General features: G+C 34.5%; 1 protein-coding gene across 2 annotated transcripts; it reads left to right on the forward strand.

Moving 5' to 3' along the window:
- Nucleotides 1–25074, forward strand: LOC124643165 (RNA polymerase-associated protein Rtf1). Of its 2 annotated transcripts, none has more exons than XM_047182037.1 (19): nt 1–167; nt 6873–7002; nt 7872–8087; nt 8497–8560; nt 8878–8997; nt 10794–10954; nt 11808–11906; nt 12605–12792; nt 13978–14113; nt 14640–14766; nt 15230–15335; nt 16424–16555; nt 17222–17350; nt 19834–19946; nt 21662–21830; nt 22382–22477; nt 22800–22895; nt 23671–23785; nt 24254–25074. In XM_047182037.1, exons 1-19 carry the CDS (start codon nt 99–101, stop codon nt 24358–24360), a joined length of 2373 nt encoding a protein of 790 aa, XP_047037993.1. In that variant the 5' UTR covers nt 1–98; the 3' UTR covers nt 24361–25074. The 2 variants fall into 2 exon arrangements, with proteins under 2 accessions (XP_047037993.1, XP_047037994.1); XM_047182038.1 differs by having other exon boundaries at nt 14002–14113.
- Nucleotides 25075–26451: the final 1377 nt, after the last annotated feature.

Raw genomic sequence — 26451 nt, forward strand, 5'->3', positions numbered from 1 at the left:
ATATTTTTAGTCTGTGGTTGATTGACGACTTCGAGAAGAAGGAAAAAGCTAGCAGACGCATTTAATTATCGTTTTTTCCAGTTTTATATAAGTGCAAAATGGCTAAAAGGAAGAATAAACCGCTGATAGACTCGGACTCCAGCAGCGAGTGTTCAGATTTAGACTCAGTAAGTTCATTTTCTTTAAAAACCTTAGGTTATATATAAGTTCACGTCCGTACGTAACGATTTGACGGCATTCTTCATTAATTTGACTGCGTAAATAGGCCAAGATCAATGTTCCTTCGTTCTAAAATTGATCTTTTGCGCATTACTTGAAAAACAAATGTCTGCAGCGTGGTTTTAGTTTTCAAAATAACATTGAAAATTCTGCCTTATCTCTTTCTCAGAAATCGTCGTTGTTTACGTTACAGCTTTATTAAATGGCTTCTATTGCGTGAGTCATGTAAAAATGAATGAAAGCCAACATTCCCGCTATTATTTTTGCGACATTTCACTATAAAATTCAAATTTGTTTGGTATTCAGCCTAAAACATGTTGAAACTCCTCTGGAAGTTGGAATAAAGTAAAAAAAAAACTTTAAAAAGTCGTTACGAGTCTGTTGCTAAGGCATTTAGGCGAGAAATGTCCACAAGTTATATAATTTTTGGCCTAGACTTTCTCTTTTCAGAGGAATGCATTCAGATAATGTGTTACAACTGTTTTCTTGAGTATTATTACCTACTTACTTCCATGAATTCCAGAAATATTTGCAAGTATGCAAATTAGGAACCACAGATAAAAAATGAGATCATTTTTATTATTGATTAATAAAGAACAATGTCAGACGTCCATAGTAACTTAGGCTCAATAAAAATATTTCATGTACAGTGAAAATTCTTACAGTTTTTTGTGTAGTTTAATGTCAGAAGCTTTTCTATGTTTTCCACTTTTGCATTGAACTTCTCAAAACCAAATTATTCAAACGAAAAACCTGAAGTCGATAAACAAAATAATTACTTATTAACATGATATTTTTTTTGGAAAAGTTCTAGACAACAATTAAATATTTTATAAGAAGTTAGTATTTTATATACTTCAATACTTCAATACTTCAATACTTTATTGCACTCCATAAGTTTCGTGATGGTGTTACATAATTATGTTGTTTTGTTACATTATGGACCCCGTCGGGCACGGCAACGTAGAAGAGAGGAGGAAGCTAGTTTTATAAATGTTATTATTGTACTATTTTATTTTTATATTAGACGGAATGTATGAGTTAAAATTTTTATTGCTTATTTCATTCTGGTTGTACTTATTTAAGTAATTTAGTTAGAGTGATGCTTATTTTATATATTATTTATTGTTTTTATTATACCTAAAGAGAATAGATGTGTTTATTATATTATAGTACTTGTATAGTTTTATATTAGGGGTTTTGAAATTATTATTATTTTATATATACATATATATCCAAATATATTGTTTATTTATTTATTTTAATTTTTTATCATTCATGTACTCGTTAATATTATAGTATGCTTTATTTATGAGTATTTGTTTTAACTTTTTAATAAATAATATATTACTAGTTACTTTTTTTAGGGTTTCTGGAATCTTATTATATATTTTTATTGACATGACATATGGACTATTCGAATGTAGGGTCATGTTTGAAGTAGGTAACATTAATCTGTTTCTATGTCTTAGAGATCTGTTTGTATGCTTGTCTCCACGTTTGGTAAAGAAAGTAAGGTTGTTTCTCACAAATTTACATATTTCTAAAATGTATATACATGGTAAGGTAAGTATTTGGTGTTTTTTGAAATAGGGTTGGCAACTGTCCATTTGGTCTATGTTAGTTAGGATACGGATTAGTTTCTTTTGAAGAGTGAAAAGGGAAGGTGTGTCTGTGCTATTACCCCACAATATTATTCCGTAGCTAAGCCATGCGTATGCGTAGGCATAATAAGTGGTTAAAGCTGTATGAAAGTCGGTGGTCTTTTTGATTTCCCGGAGAGCGTAGGCGAATCTAGATAATTTTGATCGAATGTTTTTTACGTGCGTCTTCCAGTTTAAGTTTGTATCTATAGTTACTCCTAATAATGTGAATTCTTTGACATTTTCTATTTTTGTACCATTAGTTGTGAAGTTTATTTCTAAGGGAGATTTTTGATATGGATAGAACGTGATTAATTTAGTTTTCTCATAGTTGATTTCGAGATAATGATCTTTCATCCATTCTGCAATTTTATCGAAGATGTTTTGAAGCCGCTCATTTAAACCGACCGTGTTGTCGCATGCAGTTAGCAGTGATATATCATCCGCGAATAGTACACATGGTTCTTTTGTAATCTTCGGGAGGTCGTTGATATAGATTAAAAAAAGTAGGCATCCAATGACACTGCCTTGAGGTATTGATGCGTTTATGATTTTTTTATCAGATCTAATATTTATTATTTGTTTAAGGTCAGGATTGCAACTTTCTATTTCAACATATTGTTCCCTATTTTTTAAATATGATGTGAACCATTTGTGTGCTTTTCCACGAATCCCTATTTTATATAATTTATCCAGTAGAATGCTGAATTGGACTTTATCGTATGCTTTAGTCATGTCCAGGAGTATTCCGACCGCATATTGTTTTTTGTTTACTATATTAATGGCTTCCTGCATATATTTATAAACAGCAAGGGTTGTTGAGCGATGTTTACGGAAACCATTTTGGCTTTCATCTAAGATTTTGTATTTTTCGCAAAAATTGTATACGCGGTTGCACATGGTCTTTTCGAAAATTTTAGAAGCTGTGGGTAATAACGCTATAGGGCGGTAGTTATGCGGGTCTGTTTTAGAGTTTTTTTTATGTATCGGTTTAATTATGGCTTTTTTAAGTAGATCTGGGAATTTGCCTTCTTCGAAGGATTGATTGATTAATATACAGAAGGGTAATGTAAGTTCATCAGCACATTGTCTAATAAGGGAAGGTGGAAGTTCATCAGTACCGAAGCTTTGTTTATTTTTAAGGTTTCTTATGATATTATAGATTTCGCGGTAGTTTACTGGTTCCAGAAAGAAAGTATTTAGAGTTGATTGTAGTGTAGGCAAGTCTTGAGGTGTATTAATTGGATTATGAGCATTTTTTTCCCCAACCGACGCAAAAAAATTGTTAAATTCATTTACTATTTGATTAGGGTCTGAAATTAGGGTGTTATTTATTTGAAGTTGAATGTTATGGTGTTCTTTACTAGATTTTTTATTAGTACGTTCGTGTATTATGCCCCACATAGTTTTTGTTTTGTTTTGCGACATTTTGAGTTTATGTATGTAGTGTAATTTTTTGGCTTTGTTTACGGTAAGTTTTAAAATTTTTTCATAGTTTCTATAATATTTATTTATAATTGGATTATTTATTTTTATAGTTAAGATTTTAAGTAGTCTCTTATTTTTGCATGAAAGCTTTATTCCTTTGGTTAGCCAGTATTTTTTACATATTTTTTTAAATTTTACTTTTTGCTTTGGTATGGTTTTATTAAGTATAGTTTGTAATATATTATTAAAGGCTTCGTAGTTTTGGTTTATATTGTTATTTTTAGTAATTATATCATTCCAATTTACTGTTGTTAGTTCTAGTTTAAATTTATTTATATTATTTGTATTATATATCCTCTTTTCGGTATACCAGTTCATTATTTTTTGTTGTTGTGGTATGTTAAATGTTAGTATAGTGCCGCAATGGTCTGAGAAACCCATTTCCTGTACATGTGTGTGTACATCTTTTGTGTTGAAATTAGTGAATATCAAATCTAGGCAAGTGGCTGTGGTTTGTGTTATGTGAGTAGGATCTTTTATGTGTTGTGTTAGTTTGTATTCAGACATAAGGTCCAGAAAGGTATTAGTTTTTAAGTTATTTTTAAGTATGTCTATATTTAGATCTCCTCCGATTATTAATTTTGATTTAGAGTGTTTTTTATTTAAATATGTTAGTATTTTGTTGAGTTGACAGAAAAATGTTTCTTCCTCTCTCCTATTCCAATATATTGTTACTATCAATAAATTTTCTTTTGGTAATTCAGTCGCACAAACTTCTACTATGTATTCTATTGACATGTCCGATATTTCTTTTCTTTCTATATGGTATAAGTTTTCTTCAAGGAGGATGCAGACGCCGCCTCCTCCTCGGCTCTGTCGGCAATAAGACGCTGCTACTTTATACCCGTTGAAGTGAATCATATTCAATTTTTCTTGAGACAACCATGTTTCGGTTAGGCATATTACTTGGTGCTTCGGATTTTCGTTTAAAAATGCTTCAATTATGTGTTGTTTGTTATGTAAACTCTGGATGTTTTGAAATAATATGCTAAAAGGTTGGTCTATATTCGCGAAATAAATGGTTTTGCTGCTTAGTCACAGGTACAGTAGTATTAGCGTCGACATCGTTATGCTTATTATTAATATAAGTATAATCATTTTTCTCATGCTTGCTTTGAATGTATGTATTTAGATCTTCTTTTATATTAAATTGTTCTCCTTCTATAAATAGTTTTTTGTTCCTTATTATTGCATGCAGTCCCTGTTTTCGTGCATTTAGCATTTTATCTCTCATGATATTTCTCTCTTTTCGTTGTTCTTCGTTTAGGAATTCAGATATGCTTATCCCGGTACCGTAGAATTGTCGATTGTTAGTGATTAAGTATTTGACCATTCTTTTACTTATTAGTTCGATGACTAATGGTCGGGTTTTGTTGAAATTATGTCTTCCAATTCTATAGGTATCCTCTATGTAACCTGACAAGTCTATTTGTAAGGTGTCTAGGAACATATTTATGATTCTATTATTCAGACTATATTCAGATTCTCTTTGTTCTTCCATAAGGCCGTATAGCACAAATTTTTTGGTGTTGTTTTCAGCTATTTCCGTAGGTGGTTTACTTGCTAGTTTTTTTATTTCACACTGTAGGGATTCTGTTTCTTTGTTCAGCCTTTCTATTTGCAGATTAAGTGCTTCTATTTCCGCTTTTCTCTGATCATTTTGTGTACACAAGTTAGTTGTTTCTTGTTTTATGTCTTTACTTAACTTTAATATTGCTTTGTTAATTTCTGATTGTATCATAGTTTGTATTTCTTGTATTATAGACTTATTGTTTTCTTTTAATTTCACGGTAATCATGTCGCTCAGATTGTGTAATGTTAGCTCTTTTTCTGTACTTGTTTCTGTATTTACCTCCACAGTATCTCCCAATATACTTAAGTCTTCTGAGTTTATTGTGTCATTACAATTTTGACTTTGACTGGGTTTTTTTCTAAGTGTTACGTTTTTTTCAGGTGATATAGTTTGGATATTTATTAAGGACTGTCTAATAGGTGTATTTGAGTTGTTTGTCTTAGGTCTTTTGCATTGACATTCTGGACATTCCCAGGTTAATCTCCCATTTTTTATTAAGTTTTTGTATTGGCTGGCAGACACATTTGCGCATTCCAGATCATAATTTTCTTTGCAGGTTAGACAGGCAAGGTATTGTTTGCTGGTGATTGTTTGTTTACAACCTGTACAGAGAATAGTGTTTTCCTGTTTCGACACCGGTGGAGCCATCTCGTGTTTTGTGTAGAACTGGTTGACTTGAATCAATAGATCAAAGTTATCATAGAATGTTAGTTCTTAAGTATTTAGTTAGATGTCGCTTTTTCCAATTTGTAATCGTCGATAAAACAGTTTTGTTGATGTTATAGGTTATTTTTCTGTAGTAAGATGTTTTTAACACTTTTTAGCACTGTTTCTTTAGTTTATTCACTATGTTTGCACGGGATCTTCATATTTGCTAATAGTATTTTCGAAGTATGGCCGGTCGTTCACCACTTGTTGACCAACAGTTGTGTTTTACCGTTACGTATTTTCTTTTTAGTTTTAAGAGTTTATATTGCACTTTTATCACTTTGCTTGGTAGTACACGTTATAATGAGGTGTTAAATTCACTTGTGTAGCTATATTTTACTTAATTCTAAACTTCTTACTATTTTTATTGATTTAAAATCACTGGAGCAAATTAAGACTTGCATACGCGGTGACGCTAGCCAATCCTCTCTTTCTATGTAAATTGTTGTAGTAAAGAATTTTGTGTACGCGAGAATTCAGTTTTAAAAGTTGATTGGGTGGGCCGAAACCTGACATTGTTCTTTATTGTATCAAAAGAATTAGAGTTTGAAAAAAAGATAAGTCAATGTTTTTATCAAAATTTTGATTATAAATGACCTACATTTTCCACACCTATGTATGTTATGATAAAAAAAATATATTGTGAAACAAAATTTTTTAAAACATAGATCACACACACATACATAGACACATATCATAATTGGATCAGTTAGTATAATTAAAAAAAAAATGAGCGTTTCAAAAAATAATTCGTTTGTGATATTTACTAGGTAAATATTTTTCTTTGTAACCGTATATTGGTAGAAAGTATGAGACTACTTATCATAAAAAACCTTTTGTAACCAGTTTCTGACAAATATTAAATACTTCTTTCTTTCTTATTTTTCAGAGTTAAGGCTCTTTTATTATTATTCAATGATTTTACCAATTTAGGCCTTAGTTACTCCTGGTTATATCAGATATATGCCAATATAATATTCATTTAATTCAAACTAATAATCTCCATAATATTGTTTGTAATAAGGTCAGAATATGTTATTCATTGCTGAAGTTAATTTTCTAAATTTTTTAAATCCAACCATTTCATTAAAAAAAATAAACACTATAATAAAAACTATTTGAAAACCTCCTTTTATATATGACCAATGAAGTCCCATATCATTTATTCTCCTTGCATTCATAATCAGTCCTCTTTCGTGATCCTGGCTTCTAAAATAATATACCTGTACCAATTGTTGCAGCAATTCCTCAATTTAGCGAAGAAAAAGAAGAAAACCGGTGATTCACCGCCGCAGTCAAAATCCAAGAGATCTGGTTCAGGATCTGACAGTGAATCCGACTGGGATGATGATGATAATAAGAAAAATAATTGTAAGTTCTTTATTTTTATTTATTTATTCTTCATTGACACACAAACAGCATTACAAACAATAAAATAATAAAGAAACATAAATTGGTATGAAATTCTGGTTTGCTATGCCTATTATAGGTGTACACATTGAGAATAATGATAATTAAAATAAAAAAATAAACAAGAACAAAGGTAATATCATATAGATATGGGTGAAGAAAAACTCTGGCTATTAAAATTTAATGAATTAAATGCTTTAAATATCCTACAAGTTTTTAAAGTAAGGGTCCACCAAAGTAGTGCAAAGAAGATTTGAAACTACTAAAAGATTTTCTGCACTTCCCTAAGTATACTGCTAAATGAGTGTATTATGTTAGATATTGATAAAATTCACGTCATAATCTACCTGTCTTACGGCATCTCCGCTCATTTTTCCTTCCTCTGTGGGTTTTTAAACTTTTCTGTAGTTTTGCAGTTAGCGTGAGAGACAGCATTGCATTTATTAATATGATAAACAAACAATACAGCAGAGTCACAATCTCAAATATATAACTAATTCATTTATTCAAAGTAGGCTGAAAATCAGCACTTTTTGAAGGTCAAATTTACAAAAGACAGCCCCCAAAACGCCCGCCCTTCAAATTCACATAAACATACTATAACATTTCCATACAAATACAAATTGCAGGAGCAAGTGTATACTTTGCCTAACTGCCTACCATATAATCTTTTCCTTCTCGTCTCAATCCATCCTAAGATTGTCTGGAAGAGATGCTCTTAGCGATAAGACCGCCCATTATGTCACCTACTTTAACTAGTTCAAGATCAAAAAATGTAAAATTGGTGTACCTAATAATGAATACCTATCTATCTATTCCACAATTTCCAGCAAAGTCATCGTCATCATCAGGATCAGATTCTGAAAGCGATGCCAGAAGTGACACATCAAAGAAAAAGGAACCAGCTCGGACCAGTAGGAAGACTTCGTCAGAGCATTCAGATGATAACCGGAAAAAACCGGAACCTAAAAAGACAGAAACTAGAAGAAGTACTGATAGTGCTGGGTCAGGAAAAAAGAAAGAGACTTATAGTGAACCGGAGGAAGGTTTGTAAACTAAATCAACACTAAGATTATAAAGCTCAGGTCTTGTTTGTTTGCTTGAACACGCTAATCTCAGGTACTACTATTCTGATTTGAAAAATCCTTCAGTGTTGGATAACCCATTTATCAAGGAAGGCTACATTTCATATGTGTGCAAAAAAGATCTCACGGGACTCTGTTGAATCCAATGGTGGAGGCTTGTTGTTACGTAAATAAGTTATTTGTTACATAAATGTATCTTGAGATAAATATTCAATTAGTATCTCCATGCATCACCATCTCTCTCTACTCAGTCTTTTTCCAACTATGTTGGGGTCGGCTTCCAGTCTAAACAGCTGCAGTTGTGTACCAGTGTGCCACATGGAGTGTCTGCCTATCTGACTTCCATGCTAAATATTGTGTTTTGTTGTAGGTGAAGTATCATCACATTCGTCAGACAATGATTCCATTGATTCTGAAGAGGAATTTGATGATGGGTGAGTTTTAAACACCAAAATTATTCTTTATTAACATTTCCATCTCTTTATTATGAAATTAAACCAAAGTTCCTAATGATTATAACAGAAAACAAAGGTACTTAGAAGTTCCACATTGACAACAGTTTTTATTATCCTTTTTACCTTGAAAATTGACATGAAAATTCATAGTAAACAGCTATTTCATGAAAACCAACATTGATTTTGTCTATGAATCCTTAAATATTTTATCTATATTTCTTTTAAAACTTAGCCTTAAATCTCTTAAATATAGGGTTCAATATCTCCTAAACACTAACAGCTATAATTTCCTTCAGCTACGATGAAAACCTCATGGGAGATGAAGAGGATAGGGCTCGCCTCGCCGCCATGTCCGAAAAAGAGAGAGAACAAGAGATCTTCAAGAGAATCGAGAGGAGAGACCTTATGAAGACCAGGTTAGTAACTATTTTCGTTAAATTATGTGAATTATTTGTAAGTACTTGGCATGCGCAATGTTGCCTTGGGTTTGAAATTTAGAAAGATATTGGTTGAATACTACATAGTTGAGTACAGCTCTATTATGTAGTAAATAATGCTCTTATTCTAGCTCTAGTTCTTTATTCGTTTGGTCTTCTAACTACATTCAGTAAGGGTGGTCCTGCATGGGCGAACCAACACGAATGCGAAGCGAATTCAACGCTACTCTGTAGGTGACGTCAAAGGAAATCGCCGAGGACGCACTATCATGACACAGTATAATCAAATTCAATCAAAATATCTTTATTTTTAGGCTGCATTGGCCCATAGATGTATACCTTAATTAAAGACTGACATACATATTACCTATATTATACAAAATGGCATATACTGGGTGTCCCATAAGTCCTTTGAAATTTAAATTTCGAATAACATTCAAATGGCATGCGGGGTGCGGGGATAGCATCAACGGTCTTTCGGAATTCATTCGCCAGTGAAAGTTTTACCGGAGACCGTGGTTTTTGTGTGCGTGAGTTTTATCATAACAATGATTCGGCCACCATTGCGCGGCGTAAAGAAGACGGATCACAATCCATACAAAATTGCCCCACGTCCTATAACAATGTGACGTATCTCAAAAAAAAGATAAAAATGTTTAAAAAAATATGGCATACTCTCTAATTCATTTTTTTTACACCTTCATACGAAAAAAATGCTTTAAAAATTGTTCAGGCGCTGCTATGAAAACATCGTTCATAGTACTATGAATGGACTATTTTATTAAATTATTTTTTTGTTTGATAGGGTATACCTCACAGGTGGTCCCATAATCATCAGGTTAGGATCTGATGATGGAAACCCTGAGAAATTCAGGGCAACTTTTGAAAGTTGTAGGCATGCGCAGGATAAATACTTGACTATAAGATGTATGTCTTATAACACTAAGCAACAGTGAAGATTCGGAGCTAACCTGATGATGGAGACGAAAGAAGGTCGAGGGAACTCGACAACTGAGTATGTAAACTACCTCGTGTTTGGGCTTGTATTATTTGTATTGAATAGACCTTTGCAACAGTGAAGGTTTGGAGCTGATCCGATGATGAAGACCAGAGAAGGTCGGGGGGACTCGACAACTGAATATTACGACGTTTTCATAGCAGCGCCTGAACAATTTTTAAAGCATTTTTTTCGTATGAAGGTGTAAAAAAAATGAATTAGAGAGTTTGCCATATTTTTTTAAACATTTTTATCTTTTTTTTGAGATACGTCACATTGTTATAGGACGTGGGGCAATTTTGATCCATCTTCTTTAGAGAGTATCGCAATTTGCGCACGTTTAACGACTGTCCTAGTGTTCAAACGGTTAAAAATTGGGTTCAAAAGTTCGAGGAGACTGGATCTACAATTTTATTTTGTTGAATAAACAACGATCGGGCCGCCCAAGGACATCACGGACATCACGGACGGAAGAAAATATCGACGTAGTGCAAGAGTCAGTTCGTGAAAATCCTACTCAATCCATTCGTAAGCGTTCCAATGCATTAAATACACTCAGATCGACGTTACAGCGCATTTTAAAGAAAGATAAGAAATTACCATCCATAAACAAATCAGTTAATACAGGAATCAAAAGATACGCCGCGCAATGGTATGAGAGGTATGAGAGTGAAGGAATAGTGAGTGCACCTGTGTCCAAGCAAATTCTTGTGCACTATAATGTCCTGCGCAGTTGGCTAATCTCTTTATATATAATCTCCATGTATTTGTAAAACAGATGGGAGATAGAACGCAAGCTCCGCCTAGCTCGTCGTTCTGCGGCGGAACGATCCGCGTCGCCCGGAGAGATACAGCGGCGGCGCGAGGCAAGGCGCAGGAGACGAGCGCTGCGGGAACAGCGCCAGCGGGAGAGAGAGAGGGACCGCCAGGAGAAGAGAGGTCAGAGAGTCTTCTATATATCCTAGGATCTGCCTCGCCGGGAGATACAGCGGCGGCGCAGGAGACGAGCGCTGCGGGAACAGCGCCAGCGGGAGAGAGAGAGGGACCGCCAGGAGAAGAGAGGTCAGAGAGTCTTCTATATATCCTAGGATCTGCCTCGCCGGGAGATACAGCGGCGGCGCAGGAGACGAGCGCTGCGGGAACAGCGCCAGCGGGAGAGAGAGAGGGACCGCCAGGAGAAGAGAGGTCAGAGAGTCTTCTATATATCCTAGGATCTGCCTCGCCGGGAGATACAGCGGCGGCGCAGGAGACGAGCGCTGCGGGAACAGCGCCAGCGGGAGAGAGAGAGGGACCGCCAGGAGAAGAGAGGTCAGAGAGTCTTCTATATATCCTAGGATCTGCCTCGCCGGGAGATACAGCGGCGGCGCAGGAGACGAGCGCTGCGGGAACAGCGCCAGCGGGAGAGAGAGAGGGACCGCCAGGAGAAGAGAGGTCAGAGAGTCTTCTATATATCCTAGGATCTGCCTCGCCGGGAGATTCAGCGGCGGCGTATTTTAAGGTCTAGCGCCATAATACGGTAATTCGTAGCCTGGCCTTTTCCCAACTAAGGTTGGCTTTCAGTAACCGGATGCAGCTGAGTGCCAGTTTGCAACATGGAATGTCCGCCTTTTTCAGCTATTTGAAAGTTATCCTTTAAACATTCTACATATGTATTTTAAGTTTTTATTACATATTTTTTTATATAAAAAAATTGTCGTTTTACTACAATATACACTGAAAATAATTTTCCGTAAATAGAGATTGCAATATCCTATGTGAATAAAATAGTAATTTGAAAACTTTTTCCCGACAGAGGCTGAAGCTGAACGTCCGGAGCCCAAAGAACCTGAGAAAGAGAAAGAGCAGACACCTCCAAGTCCTGGTGAGATACTCGACGACCCCAAGGATGCAGGTGAGAACATAACCATTTTTTGTGTTGTAATCAGCCATTTATTCTCATACTAGCGACCCGCCCCGGCTTCGCACAGGATAACAGTACTTCTCAACTATTTAATGTATGTTGTTATACATATAAACCTTCCTCTTGAAATCCTCTTTCTTATAAAAAAAACCACATGAAAATCGGTTGCGTAGTTTTAAAGATTTAAGCGTACAAAGGGACATAGGGACAGAAAAAGCGACTTTGTTTTGTACTATGTAGTTTTGAACTTGGATATAGTAGCATATTGACTGATGCTAAAATTGCTTCAAGAATTCTAGTTTTTTTTTTGGGTTTAAGTTCAAGCTTAGGCAATTTCGTCACTTGACAAAAACGAGAGGGTATTTATTTTTGACCACCCATTATGATTGCAATGTTGCCATGTAAACTAGGACTTAACCTACCTTTACATGGCTAGCCTTTCTCCAACTATGTTGGGGTCGGCTTCCACTGTAACGGGATGCAGCTGAGTACCAGTGCTCCATACAGAGCGACTGCCTATCTGACCTCCTTAGCCCAGTTACCCGGGCAATTCGATATCCCTTGGTAAGACTGCCAAAGATGTTCGCGGAGGAACACGACATAATTATTCTCTAAGAAGTTTTGCCCTTTCACCTGTTACTGTGTAGCTGTAACTCCACTTTACTCATTCTAATTTATTTCCCCGTCAGACCCGTCAGAACGTTCCGCCTCCCCCCTATTCGGGGCAAAGACAGAGCGCAAACGTAACGTGGATGACAAACGTCAGAACGCAATGGCGGCGCTCAGAGCTCAACGCGACGCTAAAGCTAGTCGAGTCGAACTTACCCGACAGAAGCGAAGGCAGGAGGAAGAAACTAAAGATAAAGATGATGATGATGTAAGTATTTGGGAACTGCCTAGCCTTTTTGTTAACTAAACTGTTAAGTTCTAAGCTACAAGGGAAAATGTAACTTAAAACTATGGTTATAAAGTTGACATTTTAATGTCTAGCTGTATCCTGTGGTTTCACTCGAGTCCAGGGGAATTGCTTCCCGTAACTTGACAGGTTATATCTTACTCGGATAGTCTAGCTTCCCAGCATCTTCAAACATTTTTGTTGCTTGTTTGTAAAGCCGGGTATCCACTTAGGTTCGCCGTGGTTTGACCCGGCTTTACACGAAGGTTACGAAACTACAAAATCAAATCAAATCGTTTATTTTGCAAAAAATATGGGTACAAAAATAAGATGTTAACATTTTACACACATGAGTTCCAACACATTCTACCTTACGGCATGCAAAAGAGAAATAAAAAAAGTTTTATTATGTACAAACAAACAAAAAATTTAAATTAAAATCAATCTGAAAAAAATATTTCACTATTTCGAAGCTATATCCGCGAGTGACATAGGCTATATTTTATCCGGGTACGGGAAGAAAGGGTTCCCTGAGACGCGGGTGAAACCGGGGGAAAACAGCTAGTATTTAACTAATAACATACCTTGTGTTTTTATAACTGTTGTTTGAAAGATTTATCGCTGCCTTGGATAAAGGTAACTATAAGTTTATAGACGGATTAGTTTTAGTCAGTCTGTCAGTATCAGCAACACAAATCAAATAAATTACTTACTTATTTTGTTGCGTTAGTTTTTTAGCTACATATTTTCTAAATTATGTTTTCGATTTTTTTTTATTTGTTTATTTTCACACATTCATACATCTCACAAGTAAAGGGTAAAACGGGACCCTATTGTTTTCACTCCTCTGTCCGTCCGTCTGTCACCAGGCTGGATCTCATAAACCGTGATATATGAACATTTCAAAGATGATGTATTTTTGTTGCCGCTATAACAACAAATACTGAAAACTAGAATTAAATAAATATTTTGTAGGGGCTCCCGTACAACAAACGTGATTTTTTTGTCCGTTTTATAAATAATGGTACGGAACCCTTCGTGCGCTAGTCCGACTCGCACTTTGGCCGGTTTTTTATACTATTTTTTTAATTTTTTTATCATTTCACAAAACACACAATATCAAGCCACAGTACTGAACTGACTGTCACCCCGTTGTAACCCGTAAAGGCGAACGACTACGTTTCTCCTCAGGACGCGGACGCCGAGATTATCGGCGGCACTAGCAAGCAGAGCGTCAAACTCAAAGCTTCTGACATCTATTCTGACGACTCTGGGTCGGATTCTGACGATAATAAGTCGCAAGGTGAGAGTTTTGAATATTTGGGCTCGGTTTTACTGAGCGATAAAGTGTCAGTTTGTTATCTGTCAGATAAGTTCCTAGGCTATCAGAGATCAGTAGCCAGTGAAAGTGGCCTGTGGTTTCCTGATCGGCTATCAGCGACTGTATCAGGAACCGGTTTACCTGGTCGTTAGTACTATAGATGGCATTCTATAAACTAAATTGAATTAAAATACTTATAAGCGACAATATTGTATATGTCGTTAATACAGTCAATCATGACAGGACGAAATAATCTATGCACCTGGATCAAAATATTCTGTGTATCCATGCAAATTATCTACATTGGTAAACACTAAAATTAGTGGCAGTATTATTAAAAATAATAAGCCATAGTTTCTTTAAATCAACTTCAAAAAGGAGGTTCCCAATCATAACTCTTACCTTTTTTATGAACTGATTTTTAAAACTTTTAATATTTCCTCAAAATCGGGTCTTTACTTCAGTTTGTAGTTAGTTTTTTTTATTCTAATATTAATATTATCTGTAGGTCGGCGCAGTTCGTCAAGTTCTTCCTCGTCAGACGGAGAACAAGAGGAGAAGAAGCGAGAGAGAGAAGAAGTGGAGATCAAATACGCTGACACTAAGGAACAGATCAATAAACTTAGACTTAGCAGGTGATTATTACTTTTGAATAACTTTGTTTAGAAAAAAAATATTGCGGTTTTTATTCCACATGCATATTTTTTATTAAAAAGCATGGTTTTTGAAAATAAACCAGACTAATTAAAATAAAAGAATTGCAATAATTGAAACATATTTGTTGCAGTTTTAAAGGTAATAAAAATTCCGTTTCATACAATTTAGGTTCAATTAAAGTAGGAGTAAAAAGTTACAACTTTAACTTATATCTTCTGCTGAGCCTTTTCCCAACTATGTTGGGGTCGGCTTCCAGTCTAACCGGATGTAGCTGAGTACCAGTGTTCTAAAATGAGCGACTGCCTATCTGACCTCCTCAACTCAGTTATCCGGGCAACCTAGTACCGCTTGGTAAAACTGATTGAACAACTTTAAATACTTACATAAAAAAAGACCTCCCTTAAAACTAAATTATTCACCATATTCATGTATTTCTCTCAGGTTTAAACTCGAACGTTTGGTGCATCTTCCATTCTTCGCTCGCGTCGTCAACGGCTGCTTCGTAAGAATTGGCATCGGCAATAATAACGGAAATCCTGTTTATAGGGTAAGTTTGTTATTAATACACTATAGCTTCCAGAGGTTTCACCCGCGTCTCGTGGGAACCACCTCTCGCATCCGGAGCAACTGCCCTACCTGACCTCCACAACTCCGTTACCCGGGCAACCCAATACCCCTTGGTTAGACTGGCGTCAGACTTATAGTCTGTTTTTTAATCTCGTACACTAAACTGACATTACTAGTGTTGTCAGTTTATTGCAAATTTTTAAATAGTGATGTGGCACGACCGAAACTTAGCGTTAATAAAATCAAGTATCGTTTTTTCACAATAAGTCATCCTGAAATAATGTGCTTATCCTTGATGATTACGCATGGCTTCGCGTGTTCAGATATCCCTGGCATACTGGTACGTACGTGAATTTTAAATATAAAACTTTGAATGAATATTAAATTCGTCTATTGTAGATAAAAAGTTACGATTCAACGAACCGGTATCGTAAGTACAACACTGCACCAAAGAGCTAGCAACATTATTTGTAAGTTTGACATTTTGCAAGTGTCAATTTAGTCTACGAGATTAAAAAACAGACTAATAGATGCAGATGTATGTAATTATTATTACATAGCCCAATTTTAACAGTTGACATGTATCCTGACAGAAATTAATGCAATAAAAATACTAGTTATTTATGCCTAAGTTCAACCGATAACATAATCGTCAATTTTCTTGAAACAACTGTTTACCATTATTTTCAAGAACAATTTTCAAAAAGAACGGTTGTTTTTTCAAAAATAGACGTTTATGTTGTCCGATTCTGCATAACAACAATAAATAAATGATAAGAAGTTATTATTTGTGAAAACTGTTACACATTTTATTATGAAGATAAATTAATATTGCCAAAATGGTAGAATGTATGGTAGACTGCACATCAGTGGTAACTGTCATGCACCTTAACTCAATAGTAATAAGTGCGATTTTCCTATAAAACTGTTACCACTGACCTGAAGTTAACTGTACTAGGATTCTTTAACATACAGCCTACCTTCTGAGCAAATAAATGAATATTAAGCATTATTATTATTACATACCGTCCAATAGCTTGGATCTTAAATCTCCCATTTTATTTGCAGGTAGCAGAAATAATAGACGTATATGAAACAGCTAAAGTATACAATTTAGGTAACACTAGAACGAATAAGGGACTTAAGTTAAGGCACGGCACACAGGACAGAGTGTTCCGGTTAGAGTTTGTTAGTAATCAGGTAAGAATAATAATATACTTTAATAATATGTGTCACCATTTCATTAAAGTTGTCTCAAAAGGGCTTCAGCGTGTTGGCTTCGGCCCCACGTTCGCCTCCCAAAAATCCGGGACTCTGTAGTCCCGAGGTCTGGAAGAGACATCCTTTTTATACTACCTACCTGCCTTCCTTGATAAAAAGCAGCCTAATACAATAAAATAACCTATGTGTTTATCCAGGATATCACCTATCTACATACCAAATTGGTCCAGCCGTTTTTGTGTGAAAGAATAACAAACATACATCCATACATTGTTACAAAATTTCACATCTATAATATTTAGTAGGCTTATGTTGTGGAAATAATAATTTGTTAGTCTGCAGTAATCTTTTGATCACAAATTCAAGTTTTGGAAAAAGATTTTAATAATTGAATGACAGTTTAGTTAATCGCTTAAAATGATTAGTACCTAAATACAGATTAAAAAATAAAACAGATATTTAAATTACCAGTTTTTGTTTGACCACTAACTCTTATCAAAGTATTGAATTATATTTTTGGCTTCAAAATATTTCCCGACAATTGTATTCATTTCGATATTCATGAATTGATATTATACAAAGAAAAAAACGCCTTATTTACTCGTTCATCATTGACAATAAGTATAATAAAATGTATTTTTTCAGGAATTCACAGAGAGTGAGTTTCAGAAATGGAACAAAGCGATCAAAGACGCGAATAAAAAGCCCCCCACTATGGACTTCGTTAGAAATAAGATACAAGAGGTTAAAGAGGCACTTATGTATGAATTTAAGGTGAGAAAACTTTAATGTAATCTAAATAATAAATAAATAGGTCCTCTCCCGCGTTTTCTCTGAGGAACTTCAACCCTTACCAGAATAAAATACAAGCTGTTGATTTGCATCTGTGCCATATTCAAGGACTTAATTATGCTAATGATTCTCGACCCAAAACAACAAAAAAAAATTGGTTCCTTATTTTTTATTTTTTTCGGAATTCCGTCAATGTCACCTAGTCGTATTTAAACTTGGCGCGTGTGTTACTGGCCTTAAAATCGTGCTGCCTCACACAAACGCAAATACACAGCATACGCAACGATCATTCATAACTTTCATTCATAAAATTGGATTACTTCTGAAATACTACGACATTACAATGACGAAAAAAGCAGTGTACATTAGCTATTTCCCGTCTACTGTAATTCCAATTGATTATTTACGTATTTTATGTCCCCCTCCTGAAATATGGCACAAATTCAAATCAACACCTTGTATAGCCCACGTTACGGCTTTCCAACTGTAAGAATTTTTCTAATCGGTTCCGTAGTTCATAAGCCTTTACGGTACAAACAAACAAAAAACATTTATTTATTTATTTGATTTACACGACTGCAAAAGTCACTTACATAAATCAGAGAAAGGAAATTTCTTACAAAGCAAACTTTAAAATAAAGGAAATTGAAAAAAAAATAAGATAACAAATAAAAAAAATTAGACACAACATAAAACTTTACAATAAAGTAACAAATAGGTAAATACTATTTAAATCAGAGTAGCTAAGTACATTCCTTGCAAAGAAAACTTAAAATTAGAAATATAAACGGGTAGTATTTAAACGCAAATCAAAAAATATCCTTTTTCTATGCAGTAAAATTCCGAATTCCCATCAAAATTACTGATTGCACAGCAAAATATTCAACTCAAAATATCACTAAACACATTACAATTTATTTTCGCAGCGTACAGCGATTTTTCCTAAAGCAAAAGCTTTTTCATCAATGCACAGCTAACAATCTTAATGCACATTATACATGTTAACTTTTTTCCTTTTAAATATAGCTTCTATTTTTATATTATTTACAGCAGTTTTTCTGAATAAAACAGCATTTTATTAGTCACAGTCATCTTATTGTTTATTAATTACCACATAATGAGATCAGCAGAAAAATATAAAATTAAATGCAAAATTGTAATTTATTGAAATCTTAATAAGAGTCCACGCTTCCTTTTTTGCCCAATAGGCTCATTTTTAGCTTCTGCAGTTGGCGCCACGTACTTGAGTCGGATCGCAAGTCCGATGATATGCTTGCACATTCTTAAAAAAAATGGAGCGGGTACATTTTTAGTCATTTTCAGTATTTCCTTTTGGCATACATTTCATATAAGTAGTCATTAAAAGGCAGAACTATCATATTTCAGAATGTTTATAGTCAGAATCATATTTTGGCATATTTTTGGAATTTTTATTTTCCTGTAAGAAGCATGCAAACAAGCCTGAAGCATGCAAGCAGGCATGCAGCATGTAAGCAGGCACGCAACATGGAAGTAAGCATGCAACAAGCATGGCTTCTGTCACGGCTCCGGCGCTTCGTGGCTCCGGCGGTCCCATGCGAGCTTATCGTCGCAGATGGTTTTCACGCTCACCACCGCAGCTTCGGCTTACTGGCCGGCAGAGCCGGCCAGCCTCAACCGCGTCGGCGAGCGTTAAAACTACCTGCGCCTCAGCTCGCAGGCCGCCTCGCCCCTCCGCGCCTACGCGGTTTTGAATTGCACTCTAGGGGTAGGGCAAATAAGACTACGTGGAGTCGGTTTTGCAGCGATTCGTTTTCGTTGCTAGCTTCAATTTTTAAAACAATGTTTTTTAATTGAAGGTTATAAATGAATGGCAATGTGCTAAATAAATTGAATCTAAATAAAATTCTACCATCTTCGTAGTACGCTGCATGAGATTTCAGTTAATTTATTCTGCTTTTAGAAATAATGCAATGTGACAGGATTTTTTTGTTATAATAATCATTAAATTTGCCGAGCATGGCTTCTTGAAAATTAAGACTAATATGATGAACAGGTTTTGTTGTACTTACTGGTTAATATGCGACTGGGATAGTTATTTTGCTATGAAATATGGAAAATTTGCTGTGCAGTCAGTATTTAATGCTTGTATGTAGTATTTTTGTACAAGAATAAATTTAACTGTATTGTATTATAAGGAAAAAAGTAATGTCATATTGATGTATAATTTCGAATTATCTGCAGTTTGAGTTTTGTTAAACATTTAGTTTATTTGTAGTGGAGTAAGTTATTTGATGTAAAAAAGAATATAAATGATGAGTATTTATTGATAGGCGATTATTTATTTGATATGCAATTTATAATATCCCAATATAAACATGAAATAAAAGTATAGAAAAACCAAGTAACAATTAAATGGTATAACTTTAATGTTTCCTCGTTATAAATAACAGCATGTCTTAATATTTCAAGACGACATTTTTCAGGAAGAGGACATAGAGAAAATAGTAGCTGAAAAGGATCGATTCAGATCACATCCCACCAACTATGCCATGAAGAAAACTCAACTTATGAAGGAAAGGGATGTCGCGCAATTGAGGTAAGACTTTATACTAATACTATACTCCATCTATACTAATATTATAAAGCTGAAGAGTTTGTTTGTTTGTTTGAACGCGCTAATCTCAGGAACTACTGGTCCGATTTGAACAATTCTTTCGGTGTTTGATAGCCCATTTATCGAGGAAGGCTATAGGCTACTTTTTATCCGGGTTCGTGCATAGGTTCCCACGGGATACCGGTGAAACCGCTGGCAGAAGCTAGTTTAAAATAACATTAGAAATTTAAGTAAACCTTTTTTACTGTTTGTTCAACCGATTTTGACTTCTATTCCGTAGACAAAAGAACGGAATTGAAAGCAAAATAGTGGTTACAATACCAAGTATTTACTGCAGCCGCCATTAATCATACTACTAACGCAATAGAAGTCAAAATCGGTTGAACAAACAGTAAAAAAGGTTTACTTAAATTTCTAATGTTATTTTAAATGGAGTATAGATGGATAGATAAATAGATATTCTTTATTAGGTACACCAATTTTACATTTTTGATCTTAATCTAGTTAAGTAGGTGACATAATGGGCGGTCTTATCGCTAAGAGCGATCTCTTCCAGACAACCTTAGGATGGATTGAGACGAGAAGGAAAAGATTATATGGTAGGCAGTTAGGCAAAGTATACACTTGCTACTGCAACTTGTGTACCTATAATATTATTCTACCTATAATAATATAATTAGCTTCCGCCCGCGGCTTCGCCCGCGTACAGTTCGGTTATATCGCGTTTCCGAGAGAACTCTTCAAAAGTCCGAGATAAAAACTTTCCTATGTTCTTTCTCAAGGATAACTCTATCTCTGTACCAAATTTTATTAAAATCAGTTCAGTGGTTTAGACGTGAAATCGTAACAGACAGGCAGAGTTACTGTCTCATTTATAATATTAGTAGGGATATAGAAGACTAGCCGTTTCACCCGCGTCCCGTGGGAGTTACTGCCCGCACCGGGATAAAATATAGCCTATGTTACTCGCAAATAATATAGCTTTCTAATGGTGAAAGAATATTTAAAATCGGTCCAGTAGTTTTTGAGTTTATCCATTACAAACAAACAAACAAAGTTTTCCTCTTTATAATATTAGTATAGATAAATAAATATTTATCGATCCACAGTTACATTAATGAATCACTTTTTAAGATTAATTTGTTCTAGTTCAAATGTTTGCTGTAAATTCTCTACGGGAGACATTTTTATAAGTTCTGTGATCCCCAAACTAGGCGTTGCCTGTATCTTGGGGTTCGAAATATAATACAATATTTTGCAATCATAAAAATATTGTAAATACCATATAACAAATCAAAATAAAGATTTCAATATGAAGAAGTGATTGTAAAATAAAACTTTTTGTATAATATATGCTACTAGCAGTTTCTCGCGGTTTTACCCTCGTTTTGATGATTTGCCTGGACAAAAATATAACTTACTAGCTTTTGCTCGCGACTTCGTTCGCGTGGAATAGTCACTTCCGGCAGATTATAGATAGCGCTGTATGTCCGGAATAAATATTTTTGTTTTTTTTTTTTTGTAATAAAAACTATCCTGTGTCCTTTCTCAAGTTCCAAACTGTCTGTACCAAATTTCACACAAATCGGTTCAGTAGTTTAGGCGTGAAGAAAAGACAGACAGACAGAGTTACTTTCACATTTATAATATTAGTTAGGATAGAAATTTGAATAACCAATTGTCTTATATTATTTCAGAGGAGACGACGAAACAGTGATGGAATTGAACGCGAAAATACAAGAGTTGGAAGAGCGAGCGAGTCAGTTGGACAAAACTAGAACATCATCTATTCAGAGTATATCTTATATCAATAATAGAAATAGGAAACTCAATGTTGAAACTGCTGAAAAGGCTATCATGGAAGAGGTGAGTTTTAACTTTTTATCCTATCCTTGTCTGTGGAGAAAACATTTTAAAGTTGTTCTTGTAAATATCGGGTGTGTCGTACCTAATCACATTAAATCCTATCACATGTACTTAATGATATTCTATGGCGAAATGTAAAAAAAATACCTAATCCATTAAGTGGTTTAACCACAGGAGTCATTTTTCGTTTTCATAATTTACAACATCATGTGTAAAGCAGAGATAAAGTTAGGAATATCGAATGTTTTGACCAGTTGACAGCTGTCAGTTTTCAAGGGAGAATTTCCGTTGTTTGTAAAGACTGACTCTTATATTATGGTGTTCTAATTCTCGCACATTTTTATTATATTTACATTGTTTGATAAAAGCATTTTTTTATTTTTACGTATTTTTTTTCTTTATGCTAATCGACATAAAATATATTAACCAGTATATCAATGTTTTTAATTTAATGTGATTAGTATAACACACTCTATATATTTCCCATCATGTATTCATTAACATTCGAATTCAACCTTTAAAAAAATATAACATGCTATATTTATTTTCAGGTAAAAGCGAATAAAGGCAAAAAAACAGACGATCCTTTCACGAGGCGACACACTAAACCTGTCATGAATTTCAAGTCTGGAGGGAGCAAAACTCAGGTTTGTTTACATTTATATATTCCAAAGTCAAAGTCAAAAACGTCTTATGAAACTAGGCTGATTTTTAGCACATTTTCACGTCGAAAATTACAAAATAACAGCACTTCCAAAACGCCCTTTCATCACTTCCTAGTGTTATGGCTGGGAAGAAGAAGCGGTGAAGAACAAACTTCCCAATAATTTCAGGTTTTATAATATTTATAATGGTACGGAACCCTTCGTGCGCGATTCCAAATCGCACTCGGCCGGTTTTTTGTATTATTTTTATTTTTAATTTTCTTTCGCAACGAATGTACCTACCTATTTTAATCGTTTCTTCCAGGATGTTATAAGGAGTGAAGAGGAAATAGCGGAAATGTTAAAACAGAGAGAAGAAGAAGAGAAAGCAGCTAAAGAACAGAAAGAAAGAGAAAGACTTGTAAGTATATTTCTTTTTCTACTACTTAATTCATTATTATTTCCCCGATAAATGGGCTATCTAAGCACCAAATAACTATATCTGAACGTTCTTTCGTATGATATTGTTAATCGGTAAACCACAGCAATATGATAACAACATTATTTTTATGTGTAGACACATAGATACAAGCATTACAAGTGGGTTATTCATCACACAAATAAGATCAATGTTAAATAATCTATATCTATACTAATATTATAAAGAGGAAAACTTTGTTTGTTTGTTTGTTTGGTTGTGGAAATGGATAAACTCAAAAATTACTGGACCGATTTTAAATATTCTTTCACCATTAGAAAGCCATATTATCTGTGAGCAACAGAGGCTATATTTTATCCCGGTGCGGGCAGTAGCTCTCACAGGACGCGGGTGAAACCGCGGGAAAACGGCTAGTGATATATATGGTGGAAATTTTTAAAAAAAGTATTTTATACTAATACATATTTGTAGTAGTTTCCTGCCATACTGAAACCATCATCATCTTCTCCTGAGCCTTTTCCCAACTATGTTGGGGTCGGCTTCCAGTCTAACCGGATGCTGCTAAGTACCAGCGTTTTACAAGGAGCGACTGCCTATCTGATCTCCTCGACCCAGTTACCCGGACAACCCAATAAACCTTGGTTAAACTGGTGTCAGACTTACTGGGCCTGTGACTACCCATAACTACTGCCAAGGACATTCATTGACTGCTATACTGAAACCAGAATGAACTAAATAACGTATTGTTTATTTTCAGCAACAACAGCAAGACTTAGAGAAGGCGAAACGCGACAAGCCGGCGGGTAACGACACAAGTTTGTACTCGCTACACGACTTCGATATTAACATCGAACTCGACCTACCTATAGCCAGTAAGTTTTATATTGAACTAGCTTTAGCCCGCGACTTCGTTCGCGTGGAATAGTAACTTCCAGCAGATTTTTTATTTGACCAATAGATGGCGCTATTAAATTTTATTTTTTTGTAGTGACGACTATCCTATGTCCTTTCTCAAGTTCCAAACTATGTCTGTACCAAATTTCATACAAATCGGTTCAGTAGGTTAGGCTGCGTTTACACTGAAGCGGAGATGAGCGGAGCTGAGAGGAGACGTGTGGGATCGACATGAAAAAGACGAGATGTGGATTTCATGTAATGTGATTGGTAAAAAATAAACAGATAAATACTCTTTATTTATCTTTTTATTGTTTTACCTTTTACCAAGGGTGAGAGTCCAAAATCATTTGCTTACCACACCCACGCGTCGCCCACTTTTAGCTTTTATAAAACTATAATATCTAAGAGACACATTAATTTTTGAAAATTATTTTTATTTTCAGAATCAGTATCAAGCCAGCCCAAACAGGTGACGACGAAAGTGAAAGAAACCGGCCCGAAACGTTCACTTAATTTAGAAGAATACAAGAAACGCCACGGGCTCATATGAGTGTTAAAAAACAGACTGAAACAGTGCTCGTGATCTAAGTTCGGAGTATTGGTGATTAACGAAATCATGGTGACATCGGTGATTAACGTGACCGAAAAGTGTATTGTGGTTATTAACGAAATCGCCTCTTAGTTGCAGTGTTGTGGTGATTAAAAAGTGTTTGTGGTTATTAGAAGAATCACCGTTTGTACCAGTGTTTAAAGTGCTTCTACTATTTCAGTTGCAAAATGTTTGTGGTGTTAATATCACTGCTTTAGTTGCAAAGTGTATGTGGCGATTAATAATCACCAGTTTAGTTGCAAAATGTGGTGATGTGGTGTTGTTAGCTTGCTATCTTAGATATGTATTTCATTGCTGTATAAATCTTTACTGCATTATGTTTTGTGTAAATTCACAATGAGGTAAATGTTATTAAGTAAAAAAATTCTAAAATAACTTACTTGAAAACCTATTATTTACACAAAAAGGCGTAAAGGACAAATCACAAAATTTGCAGTAAATAACTCTACAACACAATTGTATACCGTAAAAAGCAGTCGAAATGCGTAAAACATTGTAATTGACATAATTACCAATATAATCTGAGATGAATCGGATTTTTAAAATGTACAAAAAGTGATAGTCTTGCATTTTATTTCGTAATACTTAATATTTAATGCGATTTTAATATTGCACATTGTATTGATAAATAAATTGTACTAAGTCGTGTTACTGCAAACGCCACAACTCGAATAATTGTTAAATACACATGTATTTCCAATTTCAATAACTAATCTATCGTTTTTTTTGCGATTAAAAATTGAATTTAGACATTAGCTTCATATAAATTATGTAAAATTTCAATCTTTAAAAGAAAAACATTGGATGATTGGTTATCGAAAGTCGCAGTTATTCATTAAAACCAGCAACAATAAAAAGAGCCCAATACTCCAGAACAAAATATTAATAATGAAAATAGAATTAATACTGTTTTTCTGTACAATATGTTATGCTAATCTTAATTTTTACCTGAATGCCTAAATACATGTTTTTAGGGTTTCGTACCCAAAGGGTAAAATGGGACCCTATTGTTTTCGCTCCTCTGTCCTTCCGTCCGTCTGTCACCAGGCTGTATCTCATGAACCGTGATAGTTAGAGAGTTGAAATTTTCACAGATGATGTATTTCTGTTGCCGCTATAACAACAGAAACTGAATAAATGAAAACTAGAATAAAATAAATATTTTGGGGGCTCCCATACAACAAACGTGTTTTTTTTTTCATTTTTGCTCTATTTTGAATAATGAATAATGGTACGGAACCCTCCGTGTACGAGTCCGACTGGCACTTGGCCGGTTTTTTTAACTATTCAATAAATGTTTCACTAAGCCTCAAATAACCAAGTCTGTGAAAGAAAATATTCTATGTTCCATTTTAACAATGTTTAAGAGACTTCATAAAATAATGATTCGATTGATAAAATAATTGTTATAATTTTTACCTTGATTTTTAGCCGCATTTTATTTTTAAATTGAATTTTAAAGTAAAAAGTCCTATCAGGTTTGTTTATATTTAGTTAAGAGCTTATACAAGAACTGAAAATATGAAAACGAATTGAAAAATTTGCATTGATTTTGTATTCAAATATTCTTTGGACCTGAATTTATGTCTAGGAAATCACTACAGATATCTTCTTTATTGTTTTAAAGTTCTACACTATTACTAGGTTTTTTTGCAAAAATACCAGTGTTTGATGTTAGACCATGATATAATTACATAGAAAATATTGTGACATCCTTAACCTTAACTTTTACATATACAAAATAATTGCATGGTTTTACGTGCGGCGTTTGTCATGCATTGAAAACTACAGAAACTCTATGTTTTATCTACAGTTGTACATGACATTAACCATGTTTTTTTTAAGTACCGACTTAAGTTCTAGATTGTCTTGAACAAAGTTAATGGAGTTAACACTAAGCCGTTACTAAAACCATGTCTTATAATAAGGTTGCTAATATTTTCAACAACAACATTAACATATTTTTTTCTTAATGTACTGTTTACTATACATTGTCATGTTCTGGTTTGTTTCAAGAAAAACTGACATTTA

This window comes from Helicoverpa zea, chromosome 26 (genome assembly GCF_022581195.2).
Source record: "Helicoverpa zea isolate HzStark_Cry1AcR chromosome 26, ilHelZeax1.1, whole genome shotgun sequence".
NCBI lineage: Eukaryota > Metazoa > Arthropoda > Insecta > Lepidoptera > Noctuidae > Helicoverpa > Helicoverpa zea.

Bases quoted from the DNA above. Each gene is read 5' to 3' on its own strand.
- LOC124643165 (XM_047182037.1), top strand. From the start codon at position 99: ATGGCTAAAAGGAAGAATAAACCGCTGATAGACTCGGACTCCAGCAGC. The intron at 14,114-14,639 runs GTGAGAGTTTTG...TATTATCTGTAG, and splicing joins TGACGATAATAAGTCGCAAG to GTCGGCGCAGTTCGTCAAGT. The intron at 21,831-22,381 runs GTGAGTTTTAAC...ATTTATTTTCAG, and splicing joins AAAAGGCTATCATGGAAGAG to GTAAAAGCGAATAAAGGCAA.